Source organism: Scedosporium apiospermum (assembly GCF_000732125.1).
Source record: "Scedosporium apiospermum strain IHEM 14462 chromosome Unknown SEQ_SAPIO_0092, whole genome shotgun sequence".
In the NCBI taxonomy this organism is placed as follows: Eukaryota; Fungi; Ascomycota; class Sordariomycetes; order Microascales; family Microascaceae; genus Scedosporium; species Scedosporium apiospermum.
In genome coordinates, this window is record NW_015971793.1 from 281,430 (window position 1) to 303,776 (window position 22,347).

The 22,347-nt window shown below is 51.1% G+C and overlaps 5 protein-coding genes and 3 pseudogenes across 5 annotated transcripts; 4 read left to right on the top strand and 4 right to left on the bottom strand.

Annotated features, from left to right (window-relative positions):
• Positions 1 to 551: 551 nt before the first annotated feature.
• SAPIO_CDS4469 (uncharacterized protein) lies at positions 552 to 1,388 on the top strand (the record flags this gene model as incomplete). The annotated part of the gene is made up of 3 exons (XM_016787007.1): positions 552 to 1,003; positions 1,061 to 1,151; positions 1,227 to 1,388. The coding sequence occupies 3 exons, from the start codon at positions 552 to 554 to the stop codon at positions 1,386 to 1,388; spliced, it is 705 nt and encodes a 234-aa protein (XP_016643352.1).
• A 735-nt stretch (positions 1,389 to 2,123) lies between these two features.
• Positions 2,124 to 3,564, bottom strand: SAPIO_CDS4470 (annotated as a pseudogene; the record flags this gene model as incomplete).
• A 1,665-nt stretch (positions 3,565 to 5,229) lies between these two features.
• Positions 5,230 to 6,576, top strand: SAPIO_CDS4471 (annotated as a pseudogene; the record flags this gene model as incomplete).
• A 2,245-nt stretch (positions 6,577 to 8,821) lies between these two features.
• SAPIO_CDS4472 (uncharacterized protein) lies at positions 8,822 to 13,422 on the bottom strand (the record flags this gene model as incomplete). Its single annotated transcript, XM_016787008.1, has 4 exons — positions 8,822 to 8,886; positions 8,976 to 10,653; positions 10,729 to 12,337; positions 12,395 to 13,422. The coding sequence occupies 4 exons, from the start codon at positions 13,420 to 13,422 to the stop codon at positions 8,822 to 8,824; spliced, it is 4,380 nt and encodes a 1,459-aa protein (XP_016643353.1).
• Positions 13,423 to 14,801: 1,379 nt separating this feature from the next.
• On the top strand, positions 14,802 to 15,377 carry SAPIO_CDS4473 (annotated as a pseudogene; the record flags this gene model as incomplete).
• Positions 15,378 to 15,819: 442 nt separating this feature from the next.
• SAPIO_CDS4474 (uncharacterized protein) lies at positions 15,820 to 18,120 on the bottom strand (the record flags this gene model as incomplete). Its single annotated transcript, XM_016787009.1, has 12 exons — positions 15,820 to 15,979; positions 16,041 to 16,115; positions 16,187 to 16,214; positions 16,278 to 16,581; positions 16,672 to 16,771; positions 16,833 to 17,009; positions 17,062 to 17,145; positions 17,228 to 17,391; positions 17,469 to 17,593; positions 17,664 to 17,695; positions 17,769 to 17,814; positions 17,889 to 18,120. The coding sequence occupies 12 exons, from the start codon at positions 18,118 to 18,120 to the stop codon at positions 15,820 to 15,822; spliced, it is 1,527 nt and encodes a 508-aa protein (XP_016643354.1).
• Positions 18,121 to 19,168: 1,048 nt separating this feature from the next.
• SAPIO_CDS4475 (uncharacterized protein) lies at positions 19,169 to 20,825 on the top strand (the record flags this gene model as incomplete). The annotated part of the gene is made up of 6 exons (XM_016787010.1): positions 19,169 to 19,396; positions 19,689 to 19,798; positions 19,854 to 20,013; positions 20,084 to 20,190; positions 20,259 to 20,567; positions 20,639 to 20,825. The coding sequence occupies 6 exons, from the start codon at positions 19,169 to 19,171 to the stop codon at positions 20,823 to 20,825; spliced, it is 1,101 nt and encodes a 366-aa protein (XP_016643355.1).
• A 351-nt stretch (positions 20,826 to 21,176) lies between these two features.
• On the bottom strand, positions 21,177 to 22,194 carry SAPIO_CDS4476 (Protein GCY; the record flags this gene model as incomplete). The annotated part of the gene is made up of 2 exons (XM_016787011.1): positions 21,177 to 21,590; positions 21,652 to 22,194. 2 exons carry the CDS (start codon positions 22,192 to 22,194, stop codon positions 21,177 to 21,179), a joined length of 957 nt encoding a protein of 318 aa, XP_016643356.1.
• Between the last annotated feature and the right edge of the window lie 153 nt (positions 22,195 to 22,347).

Consider the following 22,347-nt stretch of genomic DNA (forward strand, 5'->3'; position numbering starts at 1 on the left):
AACCGTAGTTGGCACCATAACAAATGAAGTCCCTGCGCCGCCGAGAAGAATCGGGACAGAATAGCTCGAGGTGCGGCCTTGCTCATTTGCGACAAAGGTTCCTGTCGAATGACGGAGGCTCCGTTCTGGGAGTGTGGAAATACAAATACGCCTTGGAGACGCGACTCGGCGCCATCCTACCGACCGGAGGAGTTTCATCTTAGCTTTCTGCTGGTACTGAAAAAGAATTCTAGACAGGACCGCAGGAGCCAAGGGGAAAAAGGAAAGGAGACCGAAAATCAAAAGGATTTAAGGTCGTCGTAATGCTGACCACTGTGACCAGGGAGCGTGAACTCGTCCAAAAGGTCCAGCCACAGTGACCAAGCACATCAATTCATCAATTTTATCGATCCCATCGATCAATTGCGACTGAAACATTTCACCATATCTTTGCATTGGATCATCTCCCTCGAGTCCACCACCCCTCTCTGCCCATTCCATACGAATCGCGCCTCCGCCATAGGTTACTTGACTTGTTTGACTCCTGGAACTGCATTCATTATTTCCCAGCAATGACGCCCGTCCGTTTCCTCACAGCCCAGCACCTGCAGCTCCTCCACTACATACACATAACGCCACTGGTTTTCAAAACGCCATCAACCAGAAAAACCACCGCTCCAATTGACACGAGCACTACCGATCAGGACAGTAGTATTTGCGACCCATGCTACCTCGAATCCGCAGCCTCATCTCCCATAAACCACCATCACTACGGAGGCGTCGACGATACGTTCCAGCTCGCCGCGCTGCTGGCAGAAAAAGTCGCGTTGAACCACGCATTCCGGGACGGAAACAAGCGTACGGCATTGTACGCCGCGGATATGTTCTTACGGGTAAACGGTGGTGCTGGGTTGCTGGTCGACGATCCTAGGGAGGCGCGCGGGATCTCGCCGCGTGGTTTGGCTCTCGCTGATGCGATGGTTGATGTCGCCACTAGGAAGTGGTCTGCTGAAGATCTTGCCAGGTTATATCGAGATGTTGGAGTGTCGAAAAGCCCATAGAAGCTTTTCGCATTACGTAGCTTGAGAAGGAAGCGGAGAGTGCGATGGTCGGCTGAGGGTATGAAACTGAAGGCCGAACCTTGGGTGGAGCTTTCTCGATTGGAAGAGAGGGTTCTCAGAGACTTGGGCAGTTGATAGAAAAGAGACGTAAGCTTAAGAAACTCTTCCTTTTCTCTATCGGAGCAGAGGATGAGGGACGCGGTGTTGGCGGCGAGCGTCCGTCTCGAGCTCTATCAGGACTACAAGAACAAGGTGCAAAGGGCTGGCCAACCTCTCTGTCATCCCAGTCATGCGACGAAACTCACTATCGACGACGGCAACGCGGACGCAGTTTTGGCCGAGCTCTAGCAAGGAGTTTCATGTCATAGGCTTTGTACTCCGTGCAGTGACCGAAGGGGTTGTTTCTTGGGATACCTTGCCATGTCCGAGACCGCAGATAGTAGGATAAAACGTCGACGGAATGATGTTCCGGGGTGTTATCTGGCCTAGGCTCTGTCTAAATCGGACTATTCTAACCTGGTAACTTGGGTGGTTTAGAAGTAAAGAAAGTTGTCTACCAACCGTGCCGTGAGAGTGGAAGACTTCTCCAGTCGTCCCTCCAGTCTCCCGTCCTCCATGGGGACCACAGCTCATTCCACTGATCTTCACACCTGGAGGCTGCAAGATTCAACCTCTCCCGCAGCGCTTCCCTCTTCTTTTCCCCTCTCTCTTCGACAACCACCTCATCCCCACCACTGGACCCTGCGTCATATCTTCTACAGATCCAGCTACGCCCAACCCACTCCGTAAGCTTTTTAAAGTCCGCGTTAGGCGCTAGAGGCCTAGGGAGGTAGTGGGTAAGAACATCGACTCCGAGCGAGAGCCTTTCCAACGGGCCAGCGGCAGTTTTCGAAATGGTGTCGAATATGGATATAGCAAGATTTGCGTCTACGGCATTGTTGACGAGGAGGCTTAGGACCGCGTCATACTCATCACCGTAGAATGAGCTATTATCGGCGCTGGCCTCAGTGCTAACTGGTTCTAGCTCGTCACCCCCTGGCTCCCCGCTCTGGGGTATGCATTCGAACAGAAGCGAGACCCGCTTCAGTCGGGGCAACCGCCCTCGGGAGCGGTAGATGGCCACTTCTTCCGGACCGCCCTCGCACCGGCGGATAACCAGTTTACTCGTTCGAGGTTTTGGCACCGTTGCTCGATTTCGCGGATTCGGTGGTGCGAGAGGACGAGACCGGCATGCGGACGCATCAGGAGTTGGCGCAGCGTCGGTCCGTGGCGAAGCAGCACGGCCTTAAAGGTGTGCTGGCGGAAACAGGAGATGGGGGTGAGATCCTCGAGGGGCGGCAGGGCCAGTAAAAATTGACTAGCCTCCTTGTCCAGGTCGTCGCTGAAGTAGTCATTTTCGTCACGCGAGGTTACGCCCAAGCTCAGGTTTTCGAAGGGCTTTGAATTGGTTTCTGCCAGCCATGGCCGTCAGACATTTGAATGTCACGGTAAATTCCGGTGTGAGAAGCTCGAGACGCCGGATGGGTGAAGTCGGTACGATTGCTCCAGTCCTCGATTTTCCGAGGCGAGATAGGGTCGCGGGCCAGAACGAGAGTATGCGGGTGACCGGCGGCGGTTGTTGACGATGGTGGCGGTGCTGCCTCAGCCGTGGGGTCCTCCTCTGGTGGTCTCTCAAGGAAGAATCCCCTCCAGGGCGGTCTAGGGGTCAACGTCGCGTTATAAAGCCCGGCCGACCGTGTAGGGGTGATTTTCCGCATGCGCACCCATCTCAGTGAGGGCGCGCATCCGGATACCATTTCAGCCACAGCTTCGGCGTTATAGTTGACGTGTCCCTGAGGGGGCCATATATCCAGCACTTGACATCAATGCTGTACAGGCACGGTGAGGTGGCAAGGGCAAAATCGTCGGCATCGATGACATGGAACCGGTTCTTCTCCTGGTAGAGACTTCTCAGGCTGAAGGTCGGTACATGCAAACGGCACCGCGGGTGGTGCGTATGCAGAGCCGTGAGGACAGACGCACATGGGCATCTGGTTGGTGCAGGCAAAAACAAAGTCCTTGAGGGCGGGTAGCTGGCCGATGAATTGCGCAAACGGCTGCTAGGCCTCGTTTGGTCCTCTTCGTCGCTGTCTGAGTAATAGTGGTCTCTGTCCGTGTGGAAGTAGTCGTTTTCTCCGTCCTCCGTTGCGCGCTCTACCATCTGGCCATTGGTCCAAGTTGAGTCTTCAGGCTGGCCATCATCCCGCATGAAACCTTCTGTCGTAAGATGGCGCACATATCGGAACCGGTTGTCGACGCCAAGAATACGGGTCCACTGCTGCAGGTCGTCGCGCAGAATCTCGCTGTCGCGTATCGTGAGCCGGATGCGCCCGAATCGCCACGGCGTTGATGCCTTGCAGCAAGATCTGCTGGCCTGCGAAAATGCAAATAGACTGCGTCGCTCACGACCGCAAGAGGAAACATAACCGCAGATGTCTTGAAGGATGTCGAGCGGAAGTCCCTCCAGAGTCGCAGAAGTCGCCATCGAAGGAGTGGGGTTGGAAAGGGGTAATTATTGGTAAACCAATGCCTCTAAAAGGATTATGATTTTTGACGTGGAAAGGCTGCAGGAGCAGTAATAGAAGCTGGGCACTATGAAAACAGAGTGTATATTGAGGCCGCTTGGCTAAAAGGGCTCTTAAATTGGCGAAAATGAAGAAAACGGGCCAAGCCGCAATACCCGCAGGCAGCCGCGAGCCATTTCGAGGTAATAAACACCAGTATTAAACGGCAACGTGAATTTCGTGCAATTAAATCGGCGTCTGCTTGTATACGCCACGCGGGTGTAGCCGAGCCGACATCAACTTTCTCGCCTAACACTAGCCCTATGCCGTGCCGCATCTTCATCGACTATAGTTAAAACATGATCTGCAAGTAGAGTAGCGTGGTTGAGCTCAAGTAGGCCCGTACCAGGTCCTAATTAGCTACTTCAGTGAGGTCGGCGGTATCGTAGAAGCACGGACATATACAATTACGTCCCCAAATTGCGTTATCAACCGCCGACGCGGCAGAGAGTGCACCGGATCGACAGCGAGTGACTCCAGTCGAACGGTCGGTCTACTCTCGTCGCTACTGTGGTTGGAAGCGCTGGTATTACGCTTGTAGCATCACGAGTTCTGCTAGATGGTGAGAATCCGGAATATTCCCCCTCGCCATCGAGGTCAACCCATCGAAAACCTCTACCATTCACACCAACTGGCAGGTTTTCGGTGCTGATAGGTGTCCTCGCCCCCGGGAAACTGCGAGTACTCGAACTTAAACCCGCGGGGAGGAAGTCTCTTTCGAACTAGAGCCCCTGTCCGATGAGTTGCGCCAATACCCGATGAACTCTATCGACGTAAGGTACGAAACCCTTGTAAGCGAGATCAACTGAAGATACCAGGTAACCAGTGACATGGTTAGGTGTTGCTCCATGTCTTCTTCTCACAGATATTTTTATCGCTCCTCGTACTCCGTAATTACCCTGTTGACCTCAAATTCTCGAGGATGGGTCTTGTCTCGGTAACCATCGATACCGACGCCGTGGAAACTCGGTGGCGTATATGTCCTAAACCTGTGGCGCAATTTGCCACTGCATATTGGCCCAAACGGGATCAACCCAATCGCACTAATTGAGAGAAAAGAGAAACTTGAAACAGGAGAGAGTGAACACACCTGCTTCTGTCCAAACATGCGATTGCTATTTCGGGCTGTGCACGGGCCGCAGAGGCAACTTCGAAACAGGTCCCTGATCACACCCATGCTCCCGATGAACCTGTTAGCCTAAAGGGGCCAAAGATCGTCGCACATCAACGGAGCTCTTCAATAGCCGTTGCGTCCCCCCGTGGCTCCGGCTGCGACTGTGACCGGTTCTTCGACGGACTAGTGTTTCAATTAAGATATTAGTGAGGCATGGCCGCCGTGCTTTTTCTAAAAGCCTCACTCCTGGCACCGAGTCGCTCGAGGTTAAAGTCCTCCTGCTGCCGCTTTTCTCCAGGTGCAAGGCCTATCGATCCCTATTACAGCACTTAACAAACTAGCCCTCAGTTTCTTTCTTATGAGGAATGCTGTCCGGTCTTTCCACCAGGCCACGAAGCTATTTCACCCGATTGCTAATAGGGTTTCCTATCGAAGCAACAAGCCAGCTTGTATGGAAGGTTTTGTTTTCCCAATGGGGTTGCAGCGACGCAGAACGACATTTGGTCCTGCCGTTCGGGCAGTTGAAGATGAGATTGGCGATGGTCAAGGAGACGAAGGAGTAGCAGGCGATGAAGGCAGTCGAGAGAACAATAATGGCAACGGAAATGGCAATGGCAATAACGGAAATGGGAAGGGAAACAATGGGAATGGAAATGGTAACAAGGGAAACGGGAATGGGAATAATGGAAATGGGAACGGGAATAACGGAAATGGGAATGGACGTGGGCAGAGCTCACCAGAACCACTGCCTAGCAGTGCAGCTACTCCTCCAGTACCGCCTCCTCCACCTGCTCTGACAACTACGATAATCGACACTGGGCTCGAGACCACAGAGTCGACTTCGCCTACGATAGACCTACAAACCCCTACAGAAGCCGATGTAATCGCTCTTACGACAAGTGAGGCCGCCCCATCGACTAGCTTTCCACCAGCACCGACAAGCCAGGATAGTTCACCACCGATCCCCTCTATTCCGAGCCCTAAGAGCTCTACTTCAGAACTACTGAGTACAATACTTAGCATTTCTACTCCTCCTCCTCCTCCTTCTTCTTCTTCTTCTTCTTCACTTTGGACGGGAATGTCGCCAGTATTGATGAGTACTGCGACACCTCGACGCACAGGGGCCGTCTCAGAGATGGTAGCGGGCAGTACCAAACTCTCCGCGGGCCAGGCGGCGGGGATTTCATTAGGCGCTATTGGTAAGGTTTCCTACGTTGGGACCAATCAATTCATAACTAACCTAGCCACAGCCGGCTGCATTTTCATGCTTGGAGTTACTTATTTTCTCGTTCGAAGGAGACGAATCGGACGAAGAACCAATGGCACTGAGGCTACGGCCGCTACCATGTGGCCATTCCCGGCCCCAAACTTCGGAGCACTCATAAAGGTTAATGTCTTCCGCCGGGGTCAGAAACAGACTGATCGGATAGACGATTCGCTGCTCGAAGCCGCTACTATTGCACCCGGTGCACCGTCCGCGGATGACAATACCACCTCCCGGTTTCCGACTGAGAAGCCGCAACCACCAGACGCGACGCTCAAACCATCCCATCGTTCGCGCTGGCTGAGTCCATTGGCTATGAATCCTGTTGCCTCAGGAGAACTAGGCCGCGCGCCGCGCAGAATTGTCTCCAGATTCTCAAGAATACCTTCCCTGTTTTCTAAACGATCCTCAGCTGCCATGGCTTCGGAAATCGGTGGCTTCACCCCTCTAGCATCCCCATTTACCCTTGAATCCAGGTCGTCCATTGTGGACCACAGGGACAGCGCTTTTGTCATTGTCACGCCACTCCGCCATCCTAGGGCACAGGAGCCATGATCCCGCAGGGGAATGAATGATAATCCAGGGACCTTGGCAGAATCATGATTCGAGAGTGTCACGTATGATGAAACCGCCCGCGAATTTAGCTTCTCTACTATTTTCGGGCTCCTCGGTACCTCCTAGCCCTAGCAGCACGGCGCTACAGTGCAAGCCTTCTCTTTATCCAAGAGAATCAAATCGCGTCCCTGCCGAAATCCGCACGCGTTAGCGCACGCGTTAGCTCTGCTTGTCGGGCTTTGTCCTAGGTAACCTTCGAGCATGTGAGAAACAAGATTAGTATATATTCTAGATTATTTAGTGCGGCACTAAACTGACCGCTTTATGAAAGTTGTACGAAGTATAGGTTGGGTAACCAAGATGGCAGTGAATTATTCGTGTCTGCATTTACTGGCCGTCTCGGCATGGTTTAACATATACGGATGCTTGCGATAAGAGATATGCCAGGGACGCTGTTGGTCGCATCATATTTCGGACCCATTAAAGTGGTGGAGCATTTCCCTCAGGAAGCACTCATAAACATAGACGTAAAGAATAGTCGACATGGAAGATCGACCTTTTCCTGGACATCCTGGACAGGCCATGCAGCCGTGCTCCACATATCGACGATTACCCTAAAGGAGAAGGATTTTTCTAGGCACCCCTAGTTTTCGAACAGCCGACTTGCTCGAATCCTGGCGGTGGACGAGAAAAGCCCCTCTCGCATTAACAACCCGTCCGCCCCTGGCAACAGCCCGCAGGCAAATTGGGGGTATAAGGTCAAGCTTAGTATGCTTTTTTTCCCCTGGAGTCAGGGCTAGTCTTTCTTCGTTTTAAGGGCCCTGATAAAGACGAACTGGGACCATTGTGATAAGTAATAGTAACGATGACATCCGGATTCGGGATCTCATGGAACCAAGGACCAAAACTGCCTCTGCTTCGTTGTCTTAGACTAGAGACTTGATAGTTCGGCCACTCTGATCTGTCAGAAAAAAGAAAAGTTGATCCAAGAATAAACAAAGGAACAGGATTGATTACCACGCGGATTATCAGCCGGTCAGGTAAATCGCTCATGGAAGCAAGCGTGGTTGACAGCCTTTAGGCAAACTATCCGTCAAACTCGAACCTCAAGATTGTTACAGTCCCATCTGCGTCTCCAAGAGCAACCGTGCGGTCATCTGTAGCCCTACATCCCATCCTGTAATCCCTCGGGACCCAAAAAGTACGCTTCCCTTGACGGAATATCCATTCGCCGCTGATTATCAGCTTGTTCTTAACCTCATCTTTTGCAAGGAATGGGCTGGATACCATGTAATCACTATTTGGTACCATATTCAGGAGGTTAAAGGGTGTGTTAAGTGAAATTTCAAGCCTATCGACCAGGTGTCTCTGTTTCTCCACGTCGAATCTTACTATCTTGTATACGAAGCGGGGGAAAAGTCTGGAAACCTGGAGGACAAGCCTTGTCCCTGTTGGCGAAAATGAGATTTCTCGGATATTGGAGTTCATAGGCCCAATTGTGCCCATGTGTCTGGGCTGGGCATCCCCAGTATGCCAGAGTTCGACCGTTGACGAATGACTCCTTGTTAAGACGAGCAACCTCCCATCAGGCGAAAGCGCTAATGTGTCGTGGCCGTCCGTACGGATGGTGTGCTTTGGCCGGCCAGTGGCAACATCCCAGAGCCTGGCACGCCCGTCCAAGCATGCCCCGAGCGTGGCTTCATCGGCTGAGAATACCATGTGGTGGACTCTGGTGCTCTCGTCTCGGATATTCTTCTGGTGGTGAGGATTGGAATCAGTGTCCCATAGATTAATCGTGCACTGATTTCCACTACATGAGGCCAAGGCAATTGTCTTGCCCGCTGGTGAAATAGTGATAGCATCAACCACCCCGTCCATGGCAGTGAGCTTCACCAGGAGCCTACCGCTATCGCAGTCCCAGGCGCAACTAGCGCTACTAGAGCAGCAAATAACAGTTCTGCTATCCGGAGAGAAAACAAGCGAGTGCATTAAGCCCGCTTGGTCGTTTAAAGTTTGCAGAAGAACTCCCATGTGGGGATCCCAAAGCCGAACCGTCAAGTCACACGAGGCTGATGCGAATCTCTTGCCATTGGGAGAGAATGCAACCAGATTAACCCAAGATCTGTGGCCTTCGAGCGTGCGAACATAGGCTCCTGTAACGGCGTTCCATAGGTGGATCGTATTTTGGTCTGTCGTGGCGAGTACCATGCTGTCCGGTGAAAAGCTTAAGGCTTGCAAACTTGAGTCACCCCCCCAAATCCAACAACGGCGACACATCGTACTCGAGTCCGTAAGGAGAATGTATCCCCTCTGCGGAATCGCTAGCGATATCCCATCGGGGGAGAAAGTAATGTTTTGGAATTCCGCTTCGTATATGTCGATCAGACCTTTCATCTTACCACTTCCCGCATCGTAAAACAATGCGGCATTCCCATTTGCCGTGATTAAAGTACTTCCATCGGGTGAGAAAATGGTACAGCGATCTGTTGGGAAAGCCTTGCTTCGATCTTGGGCCTTGAAAAATAAACTTGTGAAGCGGAAGACGCCCGTCGTGCCATCCCAGACACGCATTCCCATCTGCGATGCACATGCCAGAGCTTGGCCGTCCCCTGAGAAGGCAAGGCCACATTCGGCCCATCTGCTGTCGCGGTCTGGTGATTGGCCTGGCTCTCCAGCATTTGTGCCGATATAACTACCGCTAACACAGCTCGCCGATTGCTTCTCTTCTCCTGTCATCATATCCCAGAGACGGGCGACGCCTGACGAAGAGGAGGCAAGGTATCTACTATCGGGCGAGAAAGCTACTGCGTCCACCGGGCTTCCATGCCCCGTAAGCACGCGGCGCTCGCTACCCGTCTCGGCGTTCCATAGTTGAACGGTCTCCCTTGAGCCCGCTGCAATAGTTGTACCATCTGGCGAAAGGGCTACGCACTTGACATTGCCCCTAGCGGGTCCATGGGAGAGTTGGTTGATCTCTCTCCATCTCTCCGGAATAGTCCAAAGTCTAATTCCGTTTCCTTTGGAAGGGGATACGATCGTGCGTCCATTCGGTCCACTGGCCAGCCGGCCGGTGATGCCTTCCGCGCTCCCAATCACAAACCCTTTCCTAGGCTTTACACTATCCCAGATGCGTATTTTTTCGTCGACGCAGGATCCGATTATAGTTTCACCATCTGTTGGGACTATAATGTCCGATATCTCCCCGATTTCAGCAAGGTTAATTTCCCGATCAACCCCGCCAGTTTTGATGTTTAAAACGTGAATGTTGTTCCTGACATGGGCCCAGACCTTGTTTGATCGGATGACGAGCGATCCAACCTCTGCAGACTTAGGGGTCCCGACACTCCAATCCATTGTGTCGCCTGGGATGTTCCACAAACTGATTGAGTTGTGGGAGCTGAAGGCTAGCATATTGCTCTCCAGGTCAAAGGCAAAATATCCAAGCCAGCGGACATCGGTTATTGTGGATTTGCGGCTGCGCTGAGCAACGTCCCAAACCTGAATATGACCAACGATGGCCCCTTCTTTGTGTTCTCGAGTAGCGATGGTAAGCATCTTGCTGCTGGGTGAGAGCGATCTACGGCCTTTCGGAAGCGTGGGCCAGGCGATGTTTTGGGGTGTTCCAGTTGTGACATCCCAGCTAAAAACGCTGGTGCGAGTGACGCACATGAGCGTTGCACCGTCGGAAGAAAACGCAATGTCATGTGCAACAGAGTCTATGTCGAGTAACAGTCGGTATGTGCCCAGATCTACGTCCCAAAGCCGTATCGTGAGGTCGACTGACGCAGATGCCAGGCATTTTCCATCAGGGGCAAAGGAGACATGAGTAACCCGATCCGTATGGCCCTCAAGCGTACTAGAATATACTTGTTTGATACCCTGAGCGATTTTGAGATATGGCCACCTGTCTTTCCAAAAGTGAGACCGAACACGACTCGATTGCGGGAGGAATGTCAGCGCTGAGGCGTATACTTGCAGTGGCGCTCGCCGGATGACTGCCGCATGGATTTTGGCGAACTGAAGTGCATCTTCCACAAGCCGGCATATATCATGGTTTGTGCCAAGTTCCGGCGTTGACTAAAACGGTATTAGAAAGAAAAACAGTCTGCATCTCATGCGTTTTCGTTTTCAATACACTAGTTGTGCACTTACCCGGCACTTATCCAACAGGTGTTCCAGAAGCTCCAGGCAATCTCTATACTTGCCTAGGATAGCGAGACACTCTATCCAGTGCAATAGGTGCGTGTACACGAACTCGCGAACCTCTGCTACATCCAGAATCGTCTCATGATGAAGCCAAAAACAGCAGGCGTATCGGAGATGCTGCGGAATATGATTTTCTACGGCCTCGTCTGCTATTTCATGCCTTAGAATGCCGGGCTCCTTGGTATTGCAAATGTCTTGCTTCAGTAAGCTGCGCATGACCCTCAAGCAATCTTGCGCGAGCCACCTATTGGCCTCGCGCTCATCCACATGGAAGAACTCCCTGCCTTTCCCCTCTGCCACGAGAAAGTCTCGGAAAGACTGATGGAAGAGACGTACAGGCATATCTGGGTCTTCTGGGAGATGTACAACTGCATGGAGATTGCGAAGGTAGTGATCGGTATCATCCAGCGGGATCTCTAGTAGATCGCTAATGGCCTGAGGTGTGAGGGGAGTGCCGAGGACGACTAGGGCACTAAGAAGCTGTCGGAGTTGAAGTTGCTCTTCTTCGTTAAGCGGGTCGGGCTCGTCAGTGTCCTTGTGCCTCCCAAAGAAAACATAATCTAGGATTGGCATGTAGATCTGATCAAGCTGTGAAGCATTATTATCCACCTGTCTCAGCCAATCATGCAGTAGACGCTTTGGATTTTTCCTTCCGTCTCCTTTATAGATGTAACGGCAGAGAGTTGCAGCGTAGATGAATAATGGTGATGGAGTATTGGCGAGCTCAATCACACGCTCGAGGTCGCTTGCGCTAGGCCATGTCTCGCGGATATTTTTCTTGCGTGCAATGCGCTCAAATTGGGCTTCGAAAAACCTAGAGATATCGACTTCTGTTTGCTCTTGAAACTTTTTATGTAGAGGCAAAGCGCGCCAGGCTCGCTGTGGGATATCTTGGTTTATGGCGGCGTCGACTTCGTGAGCCTCTCTGCTTGTGAGCACAACACGGAATCGCACCCTGTCAATGGAGCCTAAAGTTGCCAATGCTTTCAGTAGTCCTTGGTGGACACTGGGATCTCCCTCGCACTCGTCTAGCGCGTCGATAACAATGACGATGAGCATAGGCCTTGACGAGGTGGTTGTTGAATTGGCTTTGATAGCCCCTCTGGTCGGGGTCAAGAGAAGAGCTTCAGACTGCTTTTTTATGTTTTTGCTCTCAATACCTTCATTCCGGGGGTCATCTAGGGATTCTCGCAGAGCCTTTCCGAATCCCGGAACAGTGGCAGCAAGCTGTGTTGCAAGAGTCGGGATGATACGGAGGGGGTCGCTGCGGGCATCTTCCCCTCGCCGGAAGAAATAGCTTGCCCCCAACACACCCATTCCGTCACACATATGAGCGACGGTTCGGCTGACAGTAGATTTCCCAATTCCAGCGGGACCGTTGATCCACAAAATCGTTTCTTCGTGGGATCCGTATATCCAGCCTGTGACCTCTTTTAATAACTCTACCCGGGTGCCATCCTGGCAAAAGGAAAGGTGTTGATCATCTCCGCTGTCGTATGCTGCTGCATGAACATTTGGAAGCCTCACGGCTGGTTGGTCTGTGTTGCGAATCTTACTATTTCCTTCAGCATTAGAGATAGAGGTCTTGAAGCTCAATTGGACATAAACTTACTCAAGCTCACGGACAAGCTGGAGTCTGAGGTCAGTGATGGAGTCACACCCCCCTCGCATGATCTCATATAACCCGCGAATGTCCTCAATCCGCATCTCTCTCCCTGCCCTCTGGCTTAGGTTTTCGACGAACTCGGATGCTGTATCTTCCGTAGTAGTTTGCAGCGGTGGGTTGGGGACTGGTGCCGAAGCGTTTGACTCATGGAGCCCAATTTCCTTCATCAATGGTTGCCCTAGCTCAGCCTCTACCTTGCTTTTGCTAAGCCTCTTTCCCTCCTTGTCTTTGAAGTAAACCAGACAGAGTGCATATGATCGCGCTAACCCACGGGATATGTCTATGACAATCCTGTCTTCGACACCCAGATCCGAGGCTATCCCTTTATATAAAAAGGGATGTGCTAGCTGGTTATGTAGATAGTTCACAATATCAGTTAGCTGAACCTCGAATAACACCCCCGAGAAGCTCGAAAGCACCTTGGTGTCTTCGCTTCTAAGTTTGAAACGATAGTTGACTGCCTCGTAACTTCCGAATCGTGGTTCGTATGAAGGTTTAGGAGCGTTCTTGTTGGGGAACTGTGTCTCATCCTGGAATTCGAACCGCCTTCGGATGAGTTCTTTGACAGCTTCTTCATCTGTGTCAAATCTGAGCACAATTCGAACACCAGCGAGGTCATGAACTGCACGGAATATATCCTCGACAGATTCGTATCCACGCCCTCCCCGGCCGAGCTGCGTTTTTTCACGGCGCTCAATGGATTTCTCAATGGATCCTGCTTTCTTCACCCTTCCTGAAATCCAGAACTCAATCCTTTGTCTTTCCAGCTCCTCGCGACATATTTTTTGGACTTCTCCAACAAGGTCTTCATAACAAGGCGCTAGCTTAGGCCAGACCGTCTCAACGAAAAAACCCTTGAGATCCCCATGTTCAGCACTCGTGTAACGAATGCTAGCGATTCTTGATTGCAAAGAGATGTTGCTAGTGTCCAAAGTAGGGCTCGCGCCAAGGCATTCTGCGGATGACGGTTCCATGTCTCTCGTTTTTGGTGTCGACCATAAGGGACATTACGGCGGGAAGATGAAGGCAAGTCGTTCAAAAGAATTAAGGCAAAATTTAACAAAGGGAAGGAAGAGATTAGAAGAGCAAGGAGATGAGGAGCTGGAGAAGGGAGATACCCCGCTTCTTCACTTTGACCATCGACCGCTGTCTGTTGTGTGGCGTGAAGATGCATATATATTGGCGAATAGTAACCTCAAGTTAGTCCGTGGCTTGCAGGGCTGGGTGGATTGTATGCCTGATCTCCGAGAAAAGTGGAAAAAAGGCACATCAGGCTCGGCTTGGGAGTTGAAGCTCTCACTTATAATTGAGCCCAACCCATCTCCTTCATTACGCTCCCTTCCTCGCTCTTTGTGTGTTTGCTTAAAGCCTCCTTGATCTTTACCCTTCTCTACTTACGCTTTCTCAGATCCCCCTGGCGCTTTGCCAACGACCCGATGGGGGATGGAAGCCGAAGCCTGTCCTACCGCGATTTGGTGGCGATGCAATGTCGAAATAATCCATGTCTTGTCGGGCTATCAAAATATCTCTCATCCAAGACATTGCTCTCCAGAAGCACGATCTTCTCCATAATCTATCCTAGAGACGGAGGATACGCAGCGAAGCCGGTGGGACAGCTGAATTTGGAGGATATTAACGGACCTCAATATATCGACCCCACAATAGCTGGCCACATTCTTCTCGTCCAGGATATCGAGCCCGATGTCATAGATGCTCTAGGATGTATATTCGATATCGATCCGCTATTCTTCGCAAGCCATATAAGCACTGATTTCGGCGGAATCGAAAAAGCGCCGCCTCCCCCATCCTTAGCGCTGCCACCGTCATTGCTCGCAGAAAGGGGATACGTCAATATTCACTACCAACGAGTCCTCGATCTTGGGGATGCAAATCTTTATAAAACATCCGCATATACGCTAAATACACCGTCGAACATTCCTCGTAATGTACGTCGGCTTCCACCCATCGGAGGATGTCAGCTAGGTCTAGCTCGAGGGTGCTGCTCTATTCTTGCCAAAAATCTTGGAAGTACTTGGATTTGTACGTATTTCCTATCTATAAGGGAAATCTTTTCCATCACCTAGACTAACCAAACGCAGGTATCATCCTGGTAGACCCGCCTTTAAACTGTGTAGCTGAAAGACAGGGCTCCGGCTGCCCAGGAAGATGGTTTAAAGCCAAACCTCTGCATGATGGGTTTGAGGACTTTTCACAGCCTCTATCATTCTCCTCTTCTAGAACCAGCCTTACAAACCACGAGCCCTGGGATCACAATTCAATGCTTTGTGCCCTATCACATTATTTTGCTAGTAACGCCCCACGTTCCTCGACGTCATGCCCGAGTACCTTGGAGATGGGATATTACCCTATCAGGATAGTTATAGCGGAGTGGGTGATGTACACGCACCTCTTGAGCCGCTACATCAAACACTACGAATACTCTGTGCGAAATATCCAAGAGAGGCTTCACGACGAGGACATGATCGACTTGCAGCGCTGGCGCCGCCGCAGCAAGCAGAGTAGCCACAAACTCACTCTCCTATCCGAGTATGTCAAGTACTGGATAGAGCATGAAGATGACCAAAAGAGATGGGAGATGGTCCTGAAGGATATCGACTTCATTTGCGCACAGCTTGATCACCAGAGCCGCTCTCTCGAGCAAATGGTGCCCATAGCAATGTCGATGGTTCAATTGAAGGATGCTTCTAATATCCAGCAAATGACCTATATCGCACTCGTTTTCGTGCCACTCTCGTGGGTTGCCAGCGTGTTTAGCATGTCAGAAGGCTACGGCCCTGGCGAAAATCTGTTCTGGGTCTACTTTGTGGTGGCGGCACCAATTGTCTTGGTCGTTTTGATTCTTGCCTGGCAGTGGCAAGCACTGAGAACAATTATTCGGTGTTTGCGATATAATAAGCTACCTCAATAATGATCCCACACCACGATTGGCTCTCCGGAGTTCCGGAGCTTGGACACTATCAATACTAATAGACTTGACCTAGAGTTTCACATCTCCCGAAGTGAAGAGAATTGTTGTGTGCCGAATATCCAGGCATGGTTACGACGGTTACCAGTAAGGACTTATGATAATTGTAGCAGGGCAAGCATGATTGCCCCGGCCAACCACCTCGTCGAATCTGGGGGGGCAAAGAGTAAATCTTTCCAATGCGTCCCAGTGTGCTGGGCAGTACAGCGGACAGGCGGCCGCAGTGGCGGTGCCAAGCAGCCATGGAATCGATCGCGGAGCCAATGGAATGAAGTTTGCATTTGAAGCCTTCATGTAACTATCTCATGTAGAAGGAAAGCCCAATCGATAAATCAGTTGGTGTTGAACACGGATATCGCCAGCAAGCTACTAAGTAATTTTCCCTTCAGACCTTAGTATCTACCGGAACCGAGGCGCTGACGCCCTTCTCCTGTGCCCGATCCTGTTCCTCAACTATCACGTCGGCAGGAATTCGATCGGGTGTCGAGTTGACCAAAACGATCATCGGGCCAAGAGCAGCCGCCAAAAGGCCGAATGTCACGCAGCTGGAATGGATGGCATGTCAGTGTTGATAATAATGCGAAACAAAGCCTTGAGAGTACGTACAATCCAACTAGAGGGCTTCCCTTGGTCTTTGTGTTCATACCGTACGCAACGGCTTGACCAACAGCTTCTATGCAACTGGGGGTTATCATGAGTTAGCTACACCATCTTGCTTTCTAATTAGTGGAGGCTATCATGAATAGACATACCGGAATGCAGCACCGTTGCGAACGTTCGCTAGAAGCATGGATTAGCTACCTAGATCGACGGCGTGAGGTTTCAGGACTGTGTACTACTCACCTTGCGCATCTGTCGCAAAAGACGACAGCAGCCAGTACATGTATGACTGCGACATAGGCCCAGTCGTCTGGACGAAGAAGTAGGGGAGGAATGCAGAGGGGTAGAGCTTCTCGTCCCAGTCGATGGCGCCTGGATCAGAGGCGTTGAACCGTACCTGCATGATGATTGACCATATGTATACGCCGACGTTGAGGATGACGACGGTGAAGAGGCCGATTTGGGCTCGTCGACGTTGGCTGACGCCCTTCATATCGAGGATGAATCCGAGGCCGAAACAACCGACGCTAGGCTCTGTTTCAATATGCTGAAAAAAAAGTGACACGTCTTGCGTTGGGGCGCACCGAGGCCCAAGTAATGGGGCATAGAAGAAAGAGAAAAAAAAATCACTACTTACATGCAGAAGAATGGCGAAATAAGCGAAGATAGCGCGCGAGAGCGCACAGAAAAGTACGTGCCAAGATACGTAGACCATGTGCCGCTGTATGTCGGTTAGCCTTTTTGCATCATCGTGGTTATGTTACAATGGTAGCCTCGGTGCCTATAGTGTATACTCACCCGTAGAAGAAGGACCAGAATGCCCAAATGGCTGAAAGTACGATGAGCTTGGAGGCCATGGTGCGCGAAATGCGCTTAATCTCTTGCTTTGTAGACAGGGCCTCGGCCATGAGAATTCGTGATCCGTCAGATCGAACAACTCGTTCAAGGGGAGCAATCATGAGAGCGAATGGGAACCTTGAGAGGAAAGGTTAGTCTTTGCCCGGGATTGGATCGTCTATCCACGTACGCCATGCACTCAATGATTAGGAATGCGACATAGGTATCCGCGGTGACTCCGCCCTTTACGCCCTTCTGGTAATTCTTCGACAAGCTGCAGCGAAGGAGACCCGAACGGTTAGCCACGAACTAGATGAACGGGATTACAATAAGTCACAATGCGACTGAAAACCCACTTGATCGCACCGCCCACGAGTTGGCCAAGATTTCGGGAGACAATCCAGAATGCCAAATACTTTCCGCGCTTCCTCTCGGGGGCAAGTGTCATGATGGCCCCAGACTCTGCGACATACCAGCACCCTGTGCCGATGCCATAGAAGAAGGCGCCGAAAATAAGATACTGCGCGGGACACCAATCAGTCATACTTGGTCATCACCAACTATAGAGTTGCTTAATCGGAACAGGCCTCCACTAACCCATTGGTTTCCAAATTTGCTGTTGCAATAGTAGGAAGATCCCTGGATGGGGAATGACATGGCGCCGAGAACCAGTGCCCATTTGATGCCAAGTTTATTGACGATGGGGCCGCCAAAGAAACAAACTGATGGTTGAAGTCCACGTTTAGCACCAGATTGAAGAGCGAAAGGGGACGAAAGCACATGGATACATACCAAGCGCAAGCATGCTGTACTTAATAGCGGTACTAATAGATGTGCCCTGTCAGTCCCTCTCCCTAAACGAATATACCAATTTTTTGGGGATGCACGCAGGCTTACGCGATGTTGGACGTTTGGGGAGTTGCAAGGCCACCACCACCGAGACCTAAACATCAATGTGAGTCAGTTACATATGGTTTCCAACACACGCAGTCTCATCTACGCTGGTCAAGCGCTTACCCTGAATGGCATCCGACATGGCTGGTCCGCAGAATGCCTGCATGCTCAGAAGCATCATCTGCGTGAAGCTGTGTCTCCAGACTCGTAGCCACAGTGGTACGGTGTTTCTATACGCCACCATGTCAACTGTTCCCTCGGCGACATCTGGCGCTTTGGAAGACGAGTTGATGTCTCCAACGGCCTCGTCCTCCCGAACGGAGGTGCCATCAGCGGGAGAGTCAGATTTGGCCATGTTGATGTTGAACGGTAATGATTCTAGGACGGTTAAGGTGAGTGGGAGAGATCAACTCTTGGAGTAAATGATGATTATTTATACATCAAGCATGCCGAAGATAAATGCATGCCCCAGAGAAGATAGCTGCGCTTATCTTGGGGTAATAGTGATCCGGCAAGCGGGTTCTCCTCCGCATCTCAAAGAGAAGCTAGAATCGGGATGATTCTGGGGTTGGGGTGTCTGTTTATGATTGGGTGTCACTCTGGTTTTGTGAGACGTGAAGGTCCAGCCGAGATCATATTCAAAAAGAAAAGCTGGAGATAGCCGGGTGGATCCCTGACGAGGGCTTGAAGTAACGGAGAATCGGGGGAAGTTTTCGGGTACTTTGGGGTACATGGCTCGGTACGAGGATCTGGGACTCCGCTGCACTTTTGCTATACTAAGTTTAGTCCAGATTCGCTTCCCATGCTACCTGGCCGGCATACGTGGGCCCAATTGGATGTCTCGAGACCCAGTATTAGTTTAGTGTATTCCTTATCTCGGAAATAGGCAAGCCAAAGGAAGATGAGGGCATGGAAAGAGAAGCAGCCCGTACCCAACAGGATCGGTCCCCACCCACCACGAGTCCGGACTGTCGGTCAAAATCAAATGACACTGTAGACGGAGGTAAGCGACCTATTGTCACATTCAGGAGGCAAGGTGCGATGAACTTGAAGGTTTATCAGGGATCATCCGATACCGCAAATCCCTGCAATCGTGCCACTTATGCCTGCCACTTAAGATCTCAATTCACAACATCATCCGCAGACCTCAAGAACGCATGTAGCATTTGTGGGCCCAGGTGATTCAACATCAGAACTTGACTCCATAGCTTTGTGAGTAATCGCTTCCCTTCCTTAGTTATATCTCATGACGTCCTCCCCATACTGTGCCATTTGACTTATCTCTTCCATATCAGAATCAACTTTTATCTTGAAGAATTCGAGCAAAACCACAGTCCGGACTTTGCAACATGGCACTAGATCGTAGAACCACCAAAATCATCGTCGTGGGCGGAGGCGGAACAATGGGCGCCTCGACGGCCCTCCACCTCATCAGAACTGGGTACTGTCCTCAGAACATCACGGTTCTCGACACTTATCCCATTCCCTCTGCGCAATCTGCCGGATATGATCTAAACAAGATCATGAGCGTGCGCATTCGCAATGAAGTCGATCTCCAGCTCAGCTTGGAGGCGAGATACATGTGGTATAACGATGAGCTGTTCAAGCCTTTCTTCCATAATACTGGCATGGTAAGTTAGGTTCTGCTTCAGCCTCTGGGCCTTTGGCTGATGAACTTGGCTTTTATTTAGCTGGACTGTTCAGGATCGGAACAAGGCATCGCCTCACTCCGGCAAAAATATCACTCCCTTATCAACAAGCATCCCAGTTTGAAAGAAACCAATGTATGGCTTGATAATGAAGAAGAGATATTGAAGAAGATGCCGCTTCTTCAGCACGATCAAATCAAGGCAGGTTTTTTCTCATACCACCCAAGACGTTAATACAGGACCGGGGCCAATCATCCTGACAGTATATAATTAGGGGTGGAAAGCCATATTTGCTAAGGATGGAGGTTGGCTGGCTGCGGCCAAAGCTATAAACGCCATCGGAGAGGTGTTGAAATCCCGCGGAGTCAATTTCGGATTTGGAAGGTAAAAGTTTGTGGACTGTCTTTTGTTGAGGCTTGTCACTAACGTCGTACTATAGCGCGGGATCTTTCAAGAAGCCTCTTTTCGCGGCTGACGGAACGACATGTATCGGTGTGGAAACTGAGGATGGCACGAGATATTTCGCTGATAAAGTGATCCTGGCTACTGGCGCTTGGAGTCCGGCATTGGTAGACCTTGAAGATCAGTGCTGCTCAAAGGTAAGAAAGAGTCCAGCCTAGACCCCACTATACCAACTGGGTGCTGAGAAGTGCTAACTGGTGGCCATAGGCATGGGTATTCGCCTATCTCCAACTATCACAAGAAGAAGCCGCCGAGTATAGGAATACCCCAGTAGTGTATAACGGCGAGCTAGGTTTCTTCTTCGAACCCAATGAGTAAGTTCTATCCCATGTCACTGTTGTAAATATTCCCGTGAATCTGATCACTCTATATCACTCTTCAGGCACGGCATCATCAAGGTGTGTGATGAGTTCCCCGGTTTTTCTCGATTCAAGCTCCACCAGCCCTATGGTGCAGCTGCCCCCAGGGCCGTTTCAGTTCCTCGATCACACGCCCGGCATCCGACAGACACCTACCCTGACGCGTCTGAGGTGTCGATCCGCCGGGCAGTCGCAACTTTTCTCCCTCGCTTCAAAAATAGGCAGTTGTTCAATCGCGCTATGTGCTGGTGTACCGATACTGCCGACGCAGCTCTGCTCATTTGCGAGCACCCACGATGGAAGAATTTTATCCTCGCAACCGGGGATAGTGGGTAAGTGTGACCCAAGCCGAGGTTTATTGGCAGAGACTTGGATATGGCCGCTAACCCCCCACGTATTATAGTCATACTTTTAAACTCCTCCCGAATATTGGCAAGCACGTGGTTGAGCTCATCGAAGGGACACTTGCTGAGGATCTGGCTGAGGCTTGGAGGTGGCGGCCTGGTGGTGACGCCCTGAAATCTAGACGAGCAGCTCCAGCGAAGGATCTCGCTGATATGCCGGGGTGGAGGCATGATCCTGCTTTGTAGTTAGTCGTGAGATATAGCCGATGCGAATTCCTTCTTGTTATCAGGTTTCGGGTATTCTGTGTCCACTGTCGTTGCATATACGCATACTAGTAGCCGAGTGGAGGAATAAAGACGTTGTGAATGACTGAGGTATATTCTCTATTATTTTTGCCAACAATTATAGAAACAACATTCAGAGTCTTATCTGGTTTATTACCATCTGTTTGATTAACCCCCAAGTCACAACCGATTTCTTCGATGAGTACGTCTGTTTTCTTAATAAATTCTATACAAAATGTAGAAAAAAAGACAAATGCAAATAGCCAGATGATTCTATAAGGGACTGTTGAACTTTTGGACCGATATCCCACACTATAAATTGCCCTTTGACACGGTCTCCTCATCATCCCCAAAGAATACCCTCACCGGCAGCCAATCGTCACCCGCAACCTTGAACCGATTCGGCACAGCAGACAATATGGCCATCTCATCATCTGTCAGACTCCAGCCCTCCAAATCAATGTTGGCCCGAATGCGCTGCCTCGTGACAGACTTGGGCAAGACGCTCGTTCCCCTCTGAACACCCCAATTCAACAGAACCTGCTGGGGTGTGCGCCCGTGTGACTGGGCGATGGAGCGGACGATTTCGTCGGAAGCTAGTGGCGAGTTTGAGCTTCCGAGGGGGCAGTAGGCGGTCAGGTGGATGCCTTTTCCGACGCAGTAGTCGAGGAGCTTTGGAGAGGGGTTATGAGGGTGGAGCTCGACCTGGTTGACAGCCGGGACAATCTAAAGAACCTCTGTGTTAGCCTCCATGGAGAGGGTGGAAGATGTTGAAAGGGAGACTTACCTCGAGGCCCTTCGCCGACAGCAGCCTCTCCAGATGCCCAATACCAAAATTGCTCACGCCAATATTGCGGACCTTGCCCGTTGCCACCAGCTTTTGCATCTCCATCCAAGTATCGACAAAGTCCCAGCCGTCGATAACTTTAGTCTCATCGCTAGGGTCAAGCGCAACAGGCCAGTGCATAAGGTAAAGGTCGACATAGTCTGTTCCCAAGTTCTTTAAGCTCTCGTCAATGCCGTCCGCAACACGCTTGTGCCATGCGTTGTCAAGCTTGGTAGTCAACCAAATCTCCTCGCGCGGAACGCCCGAGGCTCTCATGCCAACTCCGACCTCCTTCTCGTTGCCGTAGGCCAAGGCGGTATCGATATGGCGGTAGCCGCATCGCAGCGCAGACTCCACCGCCTCCTCGACTTCACCGGGCTTGGACTGCCAGGTGCCTAGCCCGACGGCGGGCATGCGGGCGCCGGTGTTAAGGGTGAATATTTTCCTACGTACAACTTCTGTCAGTAAACACACTTTGGCCGTTACGAGACGGGTACCGCACATTGTGGTGTGGAGGGGTGCCGGGGTTTGTTGGGAGATAGCAACGATGGTGATGATATCACGGCGCTCGTGTCAACGAGAACTTGTAAGATGTGCAGCTCTTTAGCTCGGTGGTGTCACTGGTGTGGAAATAAATCATGCGGTATCAATATTGGA